Source organism: Crotalus tigris, unplaced genomic scaffold (assembly GCF_016545835.1).
Source record: "Crotalus tigris isolate CLP2741 ecotype Arizona unplaced genomic scaffold, ASM1654583v1 scf7180000018278.843604, whole genome shotgun sequence".
In the NCBI taxonomy this organism is placed as follows: domain Eukaryota; kingdom Metazoa; phylum Chordata; class Lepidosauria; order Squamata; family Viperidae; genus Crotalus; species Crotalus tigris.
The window spans coordinates 396511-414389 of NW_024096920.1; the positions used below are offsets into that span (position 1 = coordinate 396511).

The 17879-nt window shown below is 44.3% G+C and overlaps 1 protein-coding gene across 9 annotated transcripts in view; it reads right to left on the reverse strand.

Moving 5' to 3' along the window:
• The window catches only part of PIP5K1C (phosphatidylinositol-4-phosphate 5-kinase type 1 gamma), a 90975-nt gene extending 74074 nt beyond the window's left edge, over nt 1-16901 (reverse strand). For 3 of the 9 annotated variants that reach the window (XM_039349477.1, XM_039349478.1, XM_039349479.1), the window contains exon 1: nt 16650-16897. In XM_039349477.1, the coding sequence (XP_039205411.1) occupies nt 16650-16767 (118 nt within the window). In that variant the 5' untranslated portion in view covers nt 16768-16897. Of the gene's footprint in view, nt 1-12747; nt 12800-16649 lie in introns of all 9 variants that reach the window. The other 6 variants (XM_039349481.1, XM_039349482.1, XM_039349480.1 and 3 more) reach the window with 5 other exon arrangements.
• Between the last annotated feature and the right edge of the window lie 978 nt (nt 16902-17879).

The window sequence follows — 17879 nt, forward strand, 5'->3', positions numbered from 1 at the left end:
CCGAGCAAGACACCTGGCCTGCCCGCCCGGCGGCGCTCTTCCTCCTGTCCGAGGTTTTCATTGTTGTGAGCATTTCTGTTGAGGATTGGCAGCGGGGGTGGGGTGGGGGGGAGTGTTTGGTTTTTATTCCCCCATCTGCTGGGTGGTTGCAGCAGGTTTTGGTCACTTCACATGACCATGGGACACTGTGACCATCATAAATATGAATCAGTTGCCAAGCATCTGATGATGCTGCAATATTCCAGCTGATCGGCGCTTCTTCTGGGCTCAGCAGAACTACCAGGATCAGTGCCGAGCTCCAGCTGGAGCCTGGCGCTGATCCTGGAGCTTCCACTGAGCCCTGATAGCCCCGAAGAAGCGCTGATCCTGGCGCTTCCGCTGAGCCCTGCAGCTCCAGCCATCTCTCGCTCAGGCTTGTGCGGTGCTGCCACCGGTTCAGCTCATTCCCCTCTCCCGTTACCACTTTTCTAGGATGGTCGCGTACCACCTGCCAGGTGCCAATGTACCACAGGTGGTACCCGTACCACTAGTTGAAAAGCCCTGTTATAAAGCACGGTTGGGCCATTAATTTCCCCAATGGGCCACATGAGAGACTGCAACTGTTGTGGAGGGCTTAACCAGTAGGGCTGTGAAGGTGCAGGGGCATGCACCCATGCACATATCAATGGGGGGGGGGGGAATAGCAGCTGCCTTCAACATAAAAGCACTACAGTTGTATTGCGTGCATGACGGACACATATTTACATTTGATTTCAAATTTCCATTTAACCTCACACAGATCAAATAGGGACAGACAAGGGCTAAATGTGGCCCAAAGGCTGTATAATGCCCAGTTTATTGTAAAGCACCTCCCATATTGTATTTCTTATAATATACAGAAGCAAGATTGCCGATTTAATTCCTTTCTACCGTCAAAATTCCCCTCCCGATCAAAAGAATATTAAGAAATCTTTGGAAGTTCTGGGTCAGCGGCAGGCTGAACAATCCTCATGTGATAGTAAAGAAGTCAGAGAGAGTCTTTTATAGCATTAGTGAGTCATCTAATTCCATCTTAATATCTACTGCAGAAATCCTTTTACTGGAATAACAACCCTTGCTTCACAAGATTCTAACCAGATCTTCCAAGCCCAAATCTGGTCCTTCAGGTGAGAGGACACCCAACCATTTCCAAAGCAGAGTGGCTGCCGCCGACCTGAGGGTCTTCAAAAACCTGGTTTTTCTGGAAAAACAAAAACAAAAAAACCCAGGTGCTGGAAATGCTACTGAAACAGCTAAAACAATAATCCCAGTCACTATTTAATTTTTTTATTGCTACCGTATATGCTGGCGTATAAGACGACTTCTGGAAGCGCTAAACTCGGCGCCAAAGATGGGGGTCGTCTTATACGCCGAGTCGTCTTATACGCCGGAAATACTGGTAGTTTCCGACGTATAAGACGACGTTCTAGGAATGCGGCTCAGCGATAAAGACGGGGGTCGTCTTATACGCCGGGTCGCCTTATACGCCGGCATATACGGTACATTTAATTACAGATGGTTTTTGACTTAGCAACCAAAATTTTAGACCAGAACTTCCATCGCTAAGCAAGGTGGCTGTGAAGCATGGTTAAGCAAACTTAACCATGGTTGTTCTTTAACCATGGTTGTAAGCAAATCACTGTAGTTGTAAGTGAATTATGCAATTGTTAAGTGAATTTGGCTTCTCCTGGGAGAAATTCTGGGAGTTGAAGTCCACAAGTCATAAAAGGGCCAAGTTTGAAGACCCTTGCCCTATTGACTTTGCTTGTCAGAAGCAGGTTGGGAAGGTCACAAATGGCAGTCACAAGATTCCAGGATGCTGTAACCATCATGGATATGTGTTTGGTTGCCAAGCACGCAAATTTTGATCACTTGATTATCGGGTTATTGAGCTGGGTGTAAGTATGAGAACTTATGTCACTTTTTTTGAAATTACAGTGCTGCTGTAACTTCAAACAGTCGCTAAATGAATAATCATGTCGAGAACTACCTATATATTGGGGGTTTGTTTACTACTGATTGTGTAAGAACCATGGTGGCCCAGTGGTTAGAATGCAGTATTGCAAGCTAATTCTGCCAACTGTCAAGAGTTTGACCCTGACCGGCTCAAGGTCGACTCAGCCTTCCATCTTTCCAAGGTCGGTAAAATGAGGACCCAGATTATTAGGGACAATATGCTGACTCTGTAAACAGCTTAGAGAATGCTGTAAAACACTATGAAGCGGTATATAAGTCTAAGTGCTATTGTTATTGCTCAGGGGTCTTCAAACTTGGCTCTTTTATGATTTGTGGACTTCAACTCCAGAATTCCTCAGCCAGCGTGCCTGGCTCAGGAATTCTGGGAGTTGAAGTCCACAAGTCATAAAAGGGCCAGGTTTGAAGACCCCGCTATTGCTCTACCACCCAGAGTCACAACTGTGAGTTGGGCAATCATAGAAATGCAATCAATAAATCAAACTAGAAGAAAGGACGACTAGGATCACCCATCATGTTATGCCAGCAGCTCCCAACCTTTTGTGCCTCAGGGACTGGTTCTGTGGAAGGTGTTTTTTCCACAGATCACGTGGGAGGAGAGGGGAGGGGTTTTGTGTCCCACATGTATGCAGATGGGATTTCATTCATTTGCGTGGCCTGGTTCCTGGAGGCCCACGGATACCAGTACCAGTCCATGGCCGGGGATTAGGGATCGCTGTGTTATGCCATTCTTGACTGATTTGCAGTTTATTGACTAAGCTCCAAATGGACAGTCTCACACAATACATTAAATGAAAACCAAACCAACTCTTATTATTATAGTTTAGGATAGTAATGCATGGACACTACTGCTGATAAGCAAGGAGAAAGGTCCAGATCAGACGTGTCCAGCTTTGGTAACTTTTAAGCCTTGTGGACTTCAATTCCCAGAATTCCTCAGGCAGCAGTGCACAAGGCACCCGTGGTCTCTAGACAAACACCTGAATACTGAACTGAAGCATACGGTTAAACCTTGGATGTGCAGAGATCAGATGAGCAAAGTATTCCAGTGCCCACATCCACTAAGCTCCCCGTGCCCGAGCAATCAATATTGCGCTTCCCAGGACAAAGCAAAGAAATAGCTGCTCAACATTGCACCATCTGTGCTTTTGCTGTCTGCCTACTTAGGCAGTCTCTTTGTTGGCGGGCCTTAATTACACACTCCCTACAGCTGGCACGCAGGGCAGTTAAGTGGCAGTGAACATTCAAAACAAAATGGGTGACATTCAAAGAGACTGAAGCGGAGGCACCCCCTCACAAGTGACAAACCAGCTCCCTCCCTCTCTCCCTCCCTCCCAAAGCCGTCTTCCCACAACCTTAACCCTGCTTTGGTGTTGGGGGGGTAAATCTGTGTGGATTTACCCCCCCAACCCCATCACCTTCAGGGCTCTTTCAAGATTGAATTTTCCTTTTGGATCACCAATTGCTCTCTTTTGTGGCAGGAAAAAAAAGGAGAGCTTGGAAAATTGTAAGATCGCCAGGGGGCTTGCTTTGTTGTTGTTAGTTGCGAAGTCATGTGATGCGAAGTCGCGTGACCCATCGCAACCCCATGGACAACGTTCCTCCAGGCCTTCCTGTCCTCTGCCATCTTCTGGAGTCCATTTAAGCTCACGCCTACTGCTTCAGTGACTCCATCCAGCCACCTCATTCTCTGTCATCCCCTTCTTCTATTGCCCTCCATCTTTCCCAGCATGAGGCCCTTCTCCAGTGAGTCCTTCCTTCTCATTGAGTTTCAACTTCAGGATCTGGCCTTCGGGGCTGATCTCCTCTAGGACTGACCGGTTTGATCGCCTTGCAGTCCAGGGGATTCGCATGAGTCTTCTCCAGCACCAGAGTTCAAAGGCCTCCATTCTTTGGCGCTCAGCCTTTCTTATGGTCCAACTTTCACATCCATACATTGCAACTGGGAAAACCATGGACTTGACTATACGCACTTTTGTTGGCAGGGTGATGTCTCTGCTTTTTAGTATGCTGTCTAGATTTGCCATGGCTTTCCTCCCCAAGAGCAAGCGTCTTTTAATTTCTTGGCTTGCTTTAACAGTCATTGAAGGCAATGAGACTGAAGGGCTGAAGGATGGGAACGGGTAATCCTCGACTTACAACCTACCATTGAGCCCCAAAACTTCTGTGGCTAAGCAAGACAGTTGTTAAGTGAGTTTTGCCCCATTTTATGACCTTTCTTGCCACAGCTGTTAAGTGAATCACTGCAGTTGTTAGGTTAAGTGAATCTGACTCCCCCCTTTAACTTTACGGGTCAGAAGGTTACTGCAACTATCATAAATAGGAACTGGTTGCCAAGCGTCTGAATTTTGATCACGTGACCAGGGGGATGCTGCAACAGTTATAAGTGTGAGAAATGCTCAAAAGTCACTTTTTTCACTTCAAATGATCGCTAAATGAACCATTATAAGTTGAGGATTACCTCAGTGTTGCTCCCAACATCCTATCCTAGGGGACCAGATGACATTCTTTGCTAGTGGCTCTTTATGATCTAAGGCAGGGGTCCCCAATCCCCAGTCCATGGACTGGCACCGGGCTGTGGCATGCCGGCAACCAGGCCGCACAAACAAGCAAAGCCCCATCCACGAGATGCAGGCAGCACACGAAACCATGCACCCTCCAGTCCGTGGAAAAACCTCTCTCCATGGAACCGGTCCCTGGTGCCCAAAAGGTTGGGGACCTCTGGTCTAAGGGGAACCTCGCTTCTAACTCCATTGCAGTATATTTAGGGCATCTAACCAAGTTCAACACTGCTCAACTTACAATCGCAACTGAGATCAGAACTTCTGCTGCTAAGCAAGATAATTGTTAAGGGAGTCATGCCCGATTTTACAACTTTTTTTTTTTTTTACCATGGTTGTTAAGGGAGTTACTGCAGTCGTTTGGTAAATCACGCAGTCATTAAGCAAATTCGGCCCAGCCCATTGACTTTGCTTGTTCAGAAGCTGGCTGGTAAGGTTGCAAATGGCAGTCCCATCACCCTGGGACGCTGGAACCGTCGTAAATATGTGCTGGTTGCCAAGGGCCTGGATTCCGATCATGTAACTATGGGGATGCTGCAATGGTCTTAAGTAAAGGGCTGGTCATAAGTCAGTTTTGCATGTTCGAACAGTTGCTAAACAGGTGGTTGGAAGTCAAGGTCCACCTGTACTGCCTCCCCTCTAGGGCTGTGCGTGTGTCACTCAACTAGCCTCATGCCTAAGGCAAGGCTAGAATTCACAGACTCCTGGTTTCTAGCTTGAGGCCTGAACTATCACACCAAATTGTCTCTTTGTAGCCTCACACTACACAAGATTTTTTTGTTTGGCTTGCCTTGCAAATTTGGCCTAGGTCAAACCCAGACAAATCATATTACCATCCAGCATAATGTGACATACAAGCTTACTGCCCCCTCAGCCTTGATTTTCCCTGGGTTGCAGATTCAGTGTCATTTTGCGTTATTCCTAATGCCTTCAAATCTTTCCTTAAAACCTCATTATTTATGAGCTAAAAACCCTACATGGCTACAGTGGAAGGGAAGCCCTACTACTGCGTGCATGTTAAATGGACAAGCCCTCTTTTACGGCTCTTTGGGAGACAGACAGCAACTTAGTCTTCTGTTGCCTTGTGCCACAGGCATTAAACCCATAATGTGATGGCTTTGTTTTGGCTTACCATAAGGGGGAGATCCAGCCATCGTGGTTTGGAAATCAAAGTTTATGGTTTTATGTTTTGTATGCATCAGGCTTCGGTGGCTTAATCTTATCTGAATCTCTGTTCAGTTCAGACTGCACGCCAGGTTGTGACTTATATGAACCAAGATTTAGAAGTCAAAATATGTTTTAGAGCTTCCCTCCGGCTTTCATAGCTGCATGTCTCATACAGCACTCTTTGCTTGAAGCAAGAGCAAAAAACAAACCAAGGTTTACAAATTCTGACATCCCACCGAAGCGTAACAAACTTAACTCATGACCTGCAAGCTCATTTTAAAATCACAGTATTGTACAAGCTGTGCTTTGCGCTCACTTCACTTCTAATTCCATTCTAAACGATAGTTTGCCTCTGTGATTTGATGTCATATATAGGTAGTCTTTGACAATTCATTTAGTGACCATTCAAAGTTACAACGGCACTGAAAAAAGTGACTGTACCCTGCTCAATAGTAGTGAGAGGGACCTTGGAGTCCTAGTGGACAAACACAATCACTTAAATATGAGCCAGCCGTGTGCTGCAGCTGCCAAAAAGGCCAACACAGTGCTAGCTGCATTAACAGAGAGATAGAAGTATTAATACCACTTTACAATGCCTTGGTAAGGCCACACTTGGAATACTGCATTCAGTTTTGGTCACCACGATGTAAAACAGATGTTGAGACTCTAGAAAGAGGGCAGAGAAGAGCAACAAAGATGATGAGGGGACTGGAGGCTAAAGCATATAAGGAATGGTTGCTGGAATTGGGTATGTCTAGTTTAATGAAGAGAAGGACAAGGGGTGACATGATAGCAGTGTTCCAATATCTCAGGGGCTGCCCCAAAGAAGAGGGAGTCAAGCTATTCTCCAAAGCACCAGAAGGCAGGACAAGAAGCAACAGATGGAAACTAACCAAGGAGAGAAGCAATCTAGAACTAAGGAGAAACTTCCTGACAGTTAGAACAATTAACCAGTGGAACAACCTGCCTCCAGAAGCGGTGAATGCTCCAACACTGGAAGTTTTTAAGAATAGACTGGACAGCCATTTGTCTGAAATGGTATAGGGTTTCCTGCCTGAGCAGGAGGTTGGACTAGATGACCTCCAAGGTTCCTTCCAACTTTATTATTATTGATCATCACACAGTCAGCCAGATGTTCAGACTGGATTTGGCATTTTGTCTACCTATCGAGTCCTTACCCAGGACCTGAGATAGGCAGATGTGGATGTTTGATGGATTACAGGTATCGTCGCAGGATGGAAGCAGGTCCTAGTAAGACCGCCTTTTGCAATTGACTAATAGCGAATTTGTCAATGCCAATGGTGTTCAAGTGGTGCTCCAGTTGTTTTGGGATTGCACCCAAGGAGCCTATTACTATTGGTACTACCCTTGCTTGCTTTTGCCACAGAGCAGTTTAATTTTATCATTTTCTATGACTTTCTTTATTTTATGATTCCACCAGTTTTTGCTTACAGGCAAATGATATTTTTTGCAGATCTTCCAATGCACCATTGTTGCTACTTTGTCATGCCGCTGCTTGTAATCAGTTTGTGCAATCTTCTTGCAACAGCTTACCAAGTGGTCCACTGTTTCTTCAGCTTCTTTGCATAGGCGGCACTTACTGTCTGTTGCTGTCTTCTCAATTTTGACTTTGTATGCATTTGTCCTTAAGGCTTGGTCTTGTGCAGCCAGCATTAGTCCCTCGGTCTCTTTCTTCAATTTTCCTGCTCTTAGCCATTGCCAGGTCTTGTTATTATCTGCTTTCCCAGCTATTTTTTAATGTATTGGCCATGTAGTGCTTTGTCTTCCCATGCCTCTATTCTGTTCTTCATTTGGTCTTTCTTGTAGGCCAGTTTGGTCTCCCCAGTAGTTAGTAAGCCTTCCTGATATACTAATTTCAGTGCATCTTCATCATTGTTCTTCAGATATTCTTCCAAAGCCATTTTTTCTTCTTCAACCATCTGATGTACTTGTAGCATTCAACGCCCACCTATTTGCCTTGGTAGATAAAGTATGCCAATGTCACTGCGTGGATGAAGGGCATGATTCATTGTCATTATTTTTCTGGTCTTCCTATCCATTGCTTTTAGTTCTGCTTGAGTCCAGTCCACTATTCCAGCTGTGTACCTAATGACTGGAATTGCCCAGGTGTTGATTGCCTTTATGGTATTTCCTCCATTGAGTTTGGACTTCAAGATCTTCTTCATTCTCTTGATGTATTCACCTCTAATCTTTTTCTTGACTTCAGTGTGCTTGATGTTGTCAGCTTGAATGATACCCAAGTATTTGTAGTACTCTTCCTCATCCAGACTCTTAATGTTATTTTCGTGGGGCATCTTGATTCCTTCAGTTTTCATTATTTTTCCTTGTTTGATAGTAAGTGTGGCACATTTGTCCAAGCCAAACTCCATTACAATATCTTGGCTATATATACGGAGAGTGTTGAGCAGCGATTCTATTTCAGATGATGTTTTTCCATACAGCTTCAGATCATCCATGTAAAGGAGATGTGATAGTCTGGTAGATCTTTTTGATGTTTGATAGCATGTCCTGAGTTATTCAGTATTGTTGACAGAGGAAACAGTGCAATAACAAATAGTAATGGTGACAATGAATCTCCTTGAAATATTCCTCTCTTGATATTAACCTCTCCCAGTCTCTCACCATTGATCTGCAACTGTGTCTTCCATTGTGCCATCGATCTTTGCACAAATTTTCTGATGTTTCTACTGACTCCTGTTATTTCTAGGCACTTGATTATACAGTCATGTGGCAGAGAGTCAAATGCCTTTTTGTAGTCAATCCATGCCACATTCAGGTTGGTCTTCCTTCTCTTGCAGTTTTCCAAGATCATTTTGTCTATTAGGAGTTGATCTTTTGTTCCTCTGCTATTTGGGCGGTTTCCTTTCTGCTCAGGTGGAAAGAGATTGTTTTCAACTAGATGCTGTTGTACTGCATCAGCTACCACACCAGTTAGTAATTTGAAAGTTGTTGGTAAGCAGGTAATTGGCCTGTAGTTGCCTGGTGTTGCCCCTTTTGCTGGATTTTTCATTATTAGTTAGGTTTTCCCAGTTGTTAGCCACTTTTCAATTTCTCCTCCTTGTAGTATATTGTTGAACTGCTTGGCAATGAGTGGGTGTATAACAGTTAGATGCTTCAACCAAAACCCATGCAGTTCATCTTCACCTGGTGCTGACCAATTTTTGATTTTCCTTGCTCTTTTTTCTATCATTTTTGTTGTTATTACTAGTTTTTTCATTTCAACTTTTGTTTTTTTTTTTTGCATCCATCTCTTTTAACCAAGCCGCATACTTGTTGTATTTCTTTGGGTTATCCCATATCTGCTTCCAGAACTGCACTGTTTCTTCCTTGTCAGGTACTGACTGATTCTTTGCAGTTTCTCCATTGATGGATTGGTAGAAACGTTTCTGATTGGATTGAAATTGGAGGTTCTGCCTATAGTTTGCAATTCGAGCTTCATATCTAATGATTTTCCTGGCTATAGCTGTTATTTGTTGCTTTATTATTTCCAGTGCTTCCTTGATCTTCCTTGTTTCTAAGTGGTATTTCTTGATTAGGTATTCTTTGGTCTTCGTGTTCTTCAGCTTCTTTTCTTTCATCTGTTCTAGCTTGCTTGCATGTGATCTTAACTTGCTGATCTTATTTTCTAGTCTAACCTTCCATTTTTCTGGTGCACTGTTTGTTTTTCTTCTTTGTTGATTTTGCATCCCAGGTATTCAGTTATAACTGCAGCTGTGCTGTATTCAGTTATAACTGCAGCTGTGCTGTTTTTTATTATTATTATTACTATTACTATTTACGAAGGCTGAAGCATCTCCAGGGTCACGTGATCAGGATTCAGGCACTTGGCAGCTGACTCATATTTATGACGGTTGCAATGTCCAGGGGGGTCGTGATCCCCTTTTGTGACCTTCTGACAAGCAAAGTCAATGGGGCTCAACAGATTCACTTAACAACCCTGTTATTCACTTAACAGTTGCAGTGATTCACTTAACAACTGCGACAAGAAAGGTCATAAAATAGGGCAAAGCTCACTTAGCAGCAGAAATTTGGGGTTCAGCTGTGATTATGAGTCAAGGACAGCCTGTATTTGACTTGGGCTATGAACTACCACTGAGGACAAAGCCAAACAGTCTCACAAATTTCTTCCAAGTTTGGCAGCAATGATGAAATCTTGGCCACTTTTTCTATAAAGCCCTCTCCCCAACTATTCCTCTAGCACCCCCGCCCTTCCTTGTCCCACATTCTCCCCCCCCCCATTTCAGTATACTTTGCTCAGGACAAAGAGGATTCTATGCATATCTTCCCAACCTGCTTTGTATCCCTGAGCCATGCTGCAAGCCAAAGCAGGGTGTGTTGTTCCCAAAATGGCTATATGCAGCTTTTCTCTTTCTCCACAACACACACAAACATAGCCAACATTGCTAAGCACCTTCCAGAAGAAAGGAAACAAAATCAGCCATTCTACAACAGGGTTTCTCACAAAAAAAGCCGAAGCAGCCTGATTGCTAGATTAACAGAATTCGTGGCTACAAAGCTTGTGCTTATAGCTTTTTATATAACTATATTGTGAGGTTTTTTAAAAAAAAAATAAATTCTTACATAGGCAATCCAAATTATGCACAGAAAGAAAACCAAACAAAACCATCAACTGCCTCCATATATGCATGGAGGTCAATAAGTTGTTTCCATCTCTCATTTCATACAAATGCCCCCTATTTTTTATAATATTCTGTGTGAGGTTGGGGAGAAAATAAAAAGCTATGCAAGGTATAACAGGCTAGTTTACTTGTCAGGAAATTGGGCAAGATTGGAGAATGTGGGCCATCGCCCAGATTTTACCAGGTACTGCCAATGCACTGCTGGGACTAGCTTAGCAATCATAAGGACTAGAATCTTAATATTTAATATATATATATATATATATATATATATATATATATATATATATACACACACACACACACACACACACACACACACACACACACACATACACACATACATACATACATACATACATACCAGGATTTTTGGGAGATGAAAGTAGCCCTCACGTGAACTGTAGCCTGATTGGGCCACTTAGACAATCAGATGTTTACAAGACCCAGAATCCTGTGGGTAACTGGAATATGAGGAAAGATTCGGTGATCAATCCAAACTGGTACAAAACCAACCACACATGGTACAAACTGGTACAAAACCAACCACACAATCACATGAAGTGTTAATACCACTTTACAATGCCTTGGTAAGGCCACACTTGGAATACTGCATCCAGTTTTGGTCACCACGATGTAAAAAAGATGTTGAGACTCTAGAACAGTGGTTCTCAACCTGTGGGTCTTTTGAAAGCCAATAGAATAGACTCTCTTGAAGAGAGTCTAATTCTATTGGCTTTCAAAAGCCAATAGGAATTGTCCAGGCTGTCTCTGCCCTGCTGAGCCCGCCAAAAGTCTCATTCTGCAAACGGTGCTGCACCAGTTGAGTAATCCTCAACTTACAACCGGTTCGGGGTCGCGGCATTAAAAAGGTTGAGAACCACTGCTCTAGAAAGAGTACAGAGAAGAGCAACAAAGATGATTAGAGGACTGGAGCCTAAAGCATATAAGGAACGGCTGCTGGAATTGAGTATGTCTAGTTTAATGAAGAGAAGGACGAGGGGGGACAGGATAGCAGTCTTCCAACATCTCAGAAGAGGGAGTCAAGCTATTCTCCAAAGCGCCTGAAGGCAGGACAAGAAGCAATGGATGGAAACTAACCAAAGAGAGAAGCAACCTAGAACTAAGGAGAAACTTCCTGACAGTTAGAACAATTAACCAGTGGAACAACCTTCCTCCAGAAATGGTGAATGCTCCAACACTGGAAGTTTTTAAGAATAGACTGGACAGCCATTTGTCTGAAATGGTATAGGGTTTCCTGCCTGAGCAGGGGGTTGGACTAGATGATCTTCAAGATCTCTTCCAACTTTACTACTACTACTACTACTACTACTACTACTATTATTATTATTATTATTATTATTATGTTGCAAACTAGACAAATCAAGCTCTGACTTTCCTTCTAAGGAAGCCTTATTTCCCACAAGTGAATAGCTTGCAAGACGTTTTACTCTCCAAAGCCTGATTTTTTTTTTCAAGCTAGAAGTGGAGTGGGCAGAATTACTGTTGTTTTTCTCCTTTGCCAGTCCACTGCGTTTCTGATGGGACTTCTGCCCTCTGAACAGGCTAGTAAAGGAGAAGCCGTGTACCAAGATGAGAGAGGATTTTTATCACATGGCACTTAAAAACCCTGGTACAATCCAGCCACAATAATACAGTTCAGCCCAGCTCACATTCCTTTGCATACTGATGAGATTTTTAAAATCCCTTCTAGTAATGCACCTGCCACAAAGGGTTTAAGAGATATCGCGCCAACAGGCTCATCCAGTACCCCCGCTCTTCAGGTTATGACCAAGCCAATAGCAAGACTGCTTTAACCAATACATGGGCTGGGGGAGAACCTGCATGTGTGAAAAAGAAGCTCATTAATTGTCTTGTATTTTACTTGGAATCCACATCAAGAGCGATCAAGGATCATTCTCTTTAAACTTCACTCCCAGCTGTATTAAATATACATGAGACAAATATGCTACAAGCTTTACAGAACCCAGAAAGAAAGAAAAAAGACATAGGAGACAACGCCATGCAGCAATTATGTCAAGACGGTTGGTAAACGTGTTTTAAAATCTACCTGATATTTATTTACAGACACACACACACACCCAATAATGCCTGATTTACAACAACATTACAGGCGTTTAAAATATCAACATTGGGGTTCATACTTCAGACTAAACTTGAAGTATAGTTAAGGAATTAGTCTACATCAGGGGGTCTTCAAACTTGGCAACTTTAAGACTTGTGGACTTCAACTCCCAGAATTCCCCAGCCAGAAACGCTGTTTCAGCAATGAGAAACTCCTGGGTTAAAGGTATTAGTTAATATTTTTTTATTAATTAGTCTTGAGTCTTGACTATAGAGCTTACTGGAAGACTCTGGAGCAATCATTCTCTTTCAGTCTACCTCACCGGTCCGTGGCTGTAGGGAAAAACAAGAGGAGGAATATGTATGCCAATCTGAGATCCTTTTGAGTGCAAAACTGAGATACAGATCTAACAAATTTGAGTTATTTATAGAAATAATAGAGGCGGGATTAGAAAAATGTAAAATAAACAATGAAGCCAACCAGAACAAAACACACTATATTACGGCTTAGTATTCTGCAGTTTAGTATTCTTAATCTATGACTAAGGATATCAAGCCTAACCTACAGGGGCAGACAGAGATTGCAAATTTGACCAAATATTCAGAGTCATGCCTCATCCCCATCATCCAAAATTCAATGCTGGCTTTAAGACTGTGAATTCAAATTTGGTCATGAATCTTTGAGGTGAGAATCATGAGGACATTCCTGAATGCAGACAGGAGTCTGGCAACATAGGCACAAATTAACCCATCTAGGACAAATTGCAGCCTTTGGTACCTTATCATCAAGAACACATTGTGAATCCCAGCTTCACAATGTGAAGGGGAAGAGGGGAAAACAACCTTCGTTTATCCAGGCTCTATCACATGCCAGGGGCACAGCAAATGACTCATGTTAAAAAAGGGGGTAGGTTTTAAATTTTTACACAGTTTTTAATTGCGAGAGCGGGGTGCAATTTCCTGTACCACTGACAGCATTCTGAAATAGATGCATTGCTGTAACAGAAAAGTGATTAAAAATTACTTCCCCTTCCAACCAAGATTTTTAAAAAAAAAAAAAATAGGAAGTTTAAAGAGTCACCGAAGATGACATCCACTGGAAAGCAAAAGTGGCAGCGTAATTCTCACACAATTAATTTTAACTAATTTATATGCTGAAACACACATCCTATCTGAATTCTAGTATGGGGGATATGATAACATTCCCTGGGGGAGGGTGAAGAAAGAACAAGCAGGTGTTCTCAATTTTAAAAAAAAGTCTCAAAAGATAAAGCGGGAGAAACATCCTTGGGAGGGTCTGGTGAAAGATCCTATTTAAACCAAGGATTTTTCTGGAGGGGGGAGGGAGGGTGAAGAATAAAGCCCAAAGTTAATTCATAAGTGAGGGTCAGAGTGATGAGAAGGGTCTGGATTATGTCCGGATTATGTCAAACTATGCCATATCCCTTTCATGCTACTAAGGGTCTCCTGTCTACCTTCCCACAAACAATATTGATTGCAGTTGACCAATTTTCTCGCTTCTGCCTCCATCCTGGTGACAAAGCTGTCCTCTTTTCAACTCATAAAATTGCAGAATAAGTCCCTTTGCACACAATCTCTATCTCCCACTAGATCAGTGGTTCTCAACCTGTGGGTCGGGACCCCATTTGGGGTCGAACGACCATTTCACGGGGGTCGCCAAACAAGGCTGTCCGCCATTTTCCCCCTTTTCTTTGGCCACGCCCCTGGCACCCGGTGATGTATAAGTGGTTGGGGGTCACCACAACATGGGGAACTGTATTATGGGGTCGCGGCATTAGAAAGGTTGAGAACCACTGACCTAGACTTTCTCTATCCCTGCCTCCTCCTCCTCCATCCTTCCTCTCTAAAGTTACCTCTCTCAAGACCACCAAGATTTCTCCCCCAAAATTACATTTCCTATCTTTCACCTGCTTCCAAGGCCTTTGTTCGCTCTCCCAGGGCACCCATTATTTACTGTAAACCCCCAAATCACTTTTCCAGCCCCATACCCCTGCTTCGCTACTCTCTAGTCCTCCCACGCCTGGTTTCTGCCCCCCTCTTTCAGCCACTCCTTAAAATCCCCGATTTCTGCCAAACAATCTTACAAATTATTCCCCAACCAGCTCCTCTCCTGCAAATCTGCCTGCTGCATCCCATTGCAAATGTCCTTTCCCCAACTTTTCATTCTTATACATCAAGCAGCATTAACTCAAGTTACTCTCAGGGTCTCCATCCTGATTTTTTTTCCATTCCACACCCAATTATCTCATCCTATGAACTTATGTACTATAAATCTGTATTATCCCTTTATGCTCTTCCCTGGTCACTTTACAATATACTGGTGGCCCTAAACTATACAGATAGTCCTCAACTTACACCAGTTCATTTAATGTCCATTTGAAGTTACAATGGCTCTGAAAAAAAGTGACTTATGACCATTTTTCACACTTAGGAGTGTTACAGCATCCCCTTGGTCACGTGATCAAAATTTGGCTGCTTGGCAATTGACTCGTATTTATGACGGTTGCACTGCCCTGGGGTCATGTGATTCCCTTCTGCGACAGTCTGATAAGCAAAGTCAATGGGGGAGCCAGGTTCACTTAACAACCGTGTTACCAACTTAACAACTGCAGTGATTCACTTAAGATCTGTGGCAAGAAAGGGGACAAAACTCACTTAACAAATGTCTCACGTAGCAACAGAAATTTTGGGCTCAACTATGGTCACGGACTGCATGTAATGCTATATGGATGATACTAGTGTGCATAACCCAGCCAACATACCAAAAATGCTTTCCCTAATAACAGAAAACCTGTACTTTTAACTCTTCCTGGTTTCACTCCTAAATCCATTATTGTGTCCCAATCCACATATTTCAATGTCAGCTATCCACACCAAGGCACTAAATTGTATACTGAGGACTCGGTGGTTATTTTTCAGCCTCCCGGCATAGATCTCCCACCATGTCCTCTAAACCAATACTGGTTCTGATGTGAATGTTAACAGTATTAGTAATACAGTTGGGTAGTTGGTTGATTTACTAACAGCTGACCAGTATCAATGCATGTCATAATATTACAGATAGTCCTCAACTTAGGACCACAATTGAGCTCAACATTTGTTAAGTGAGTTTTGCCCCATTTTATGACCTTTCTTGCCACAGTTGTTAAGTGAATCACTGCAGTTGTTAAGTTAGTAACATGGCTGTTAAGTGAATGTGGCTTTCCCAGTGACTTTGCTTATCAGAAGGTCTCAAAAGGGGATCACACAACCCAGGGACACTGCAACCGTCATAAATATGAGTCAGTCGCCAAGCGTCTGAATTTTGATCATGTGACCCCAGGGATGCCACAAATGGTCCTAAGTATGAAAAACAGTCATAAGTCACATTTTTCAGTGCTGTTGTAACTTTGAATGGTCACTAAAACAAACTGTTTTCAGTCAAGGACCGCCTGTACTAACAGCCAACCGGTAACCTGTATCAATAAATGTCATATCATCAAGCAATCTTTAGGATTACTCCTCCCCAAGATTCCTGTATGTATGTGTATGTGTATATATATATATATTCATTCTAATATCAAGGCAAACAGGGCTACCTTTAAACCTTCACTTCCAATTCAAATTCTACTATTTATCATTATCAGTACACCAGTCTCCCTCCCTCCTCTCCATCATCCTTCAGCAGATATTAATCAGCCCAAATTGTGCCATCAGCGCCTCTGCGGACGACAGCCCAAGATCCAGACCCTCTTTTCCCCAACATCGACCTAGTCATGGTCTCCCTCAGTAAACAGGAGCAACAACAAACCATGATGCCGCCTCCCCCGCCTCCCCCAGACGCGGTTTTCGCACTCACGATCAGGGTCAGACTTGGGCAAAACAATGCAGGAAACGATTGGCATCCTTCCCCACGTTCAGCCCAGCCGCCCAAGGGCTCCTGAAGGGCCGCGGCATCCTCGGATGCTCTTCCACCCTGGGGTGGGGGGAGCAGCCCGGACCGGGAAGGGCGACCAGGTGGGGCCGGGCAGCCGAGCGCATCGCGGGCGGGGTAGGGACGGCTCCCCGGACGACTAAGGACGAGCCCCCTCCCCTGCTCGCGCGAGGAGGAGACCCCGGGGGCCCCCTCCCCAGGACCCGGGCGGGGGGGGAATGATGGGGCCGCCTCACTCACTCCGCTCACCTCCTCCTGCCGCCGAGTCCTGCGGCGCCCCCCAGCCGCCCGCCTCGGGGGTGACGGCTCCGGCTCCCGCTTCGGCCCCTCCAATGGAGCCCGTCTCGTCGGACGCCTCCAGGTCCATAGCTGGAGGAGGCCCGGGCCGCGCCCGCCTCGCTTCGCCTCGCCTCAGCCGCGACCCGCCGCCGCCGCCGCTGCTTCGGCTAAGAAGAAGGAGAAAGAGAGGGGGGGGAGGGGGGGGAGGGGAGAGACCGGGCGGGAGAGGACTCGGCAGCAGCGCGCACGCGCTAGCTCGGCAGCCGGATCGCGAGGTCGGAAGGCTAGAGCGCCCCGACAGGGAGCGGAAGAGGAGGCTGTTCCTGTTCGGCCATTTCCCCCCCTCCACGATAGGTTCCGGCTTGGTTTTGGAACGTTAGGAGGGGGACGTTCTGGGAAGCTGGCGCTTTTTTTTTTTGAGCGTGTGGTGCAAAGCTGCTTGCCAGAAAGATAGTCTGCACTCGCGGGACGTCCAGATGGGAGGGGGAATGGGGGGGGGAGGAGAGAGAGAGATGTTGCATTTTTCTCCCCGAGGAATTTGAGTTTGCAAATGTGTTGTGCGCTGCTATTGTTTAATCACGATTCGTGGCGTAAACCAGTGACTGGTTTTGCTAACAACTATAAATCATGGTCTACTGTATAACGTATGTGAATCCCAAAGGTGCTTGTTTTCACGAGGCAACTGGACTGTCTTGTTTTTCTTTGAAGACGTTTCGCTCCTCATCCAAGAAGTTTCTTTAGCTGAAGTCCAGTTGCCTCTTGAAAAAGCACCTTTGGGACAGCCCTGACTTGGATGACTGAGAATCTCCATCAACATATGTGAAGTTAACCAATCACCTGAGGGCTTAGAACGGAATGTTCAAACGAGGATCAAATCAAAACTGCATTATCTGTTGTTTCAACTTTGCCTGTTTACATGGGCTATTGTTTGAGAATAAACCTAGAAATCACTAGCAGGGCCACACTAGATCTGTCAGTTCAGAACAAATATTTGTTAGCTGTTTATGCTTTTTAATAAAAATTGTTAGCTGGAAAAGCCAGAGGAGAACCATATTGGTCCCCCCCAAAAAAGGAGGATTTGGATAGCACCTTATTTGTGTATCCCTTGGAACAGTTTGCCGTATATATTAAATATATCAGAGCCCTCCTGATTTTTTTGCCACCATATAGTAAAACAGCTCTCCCCCACAACTCAAGACC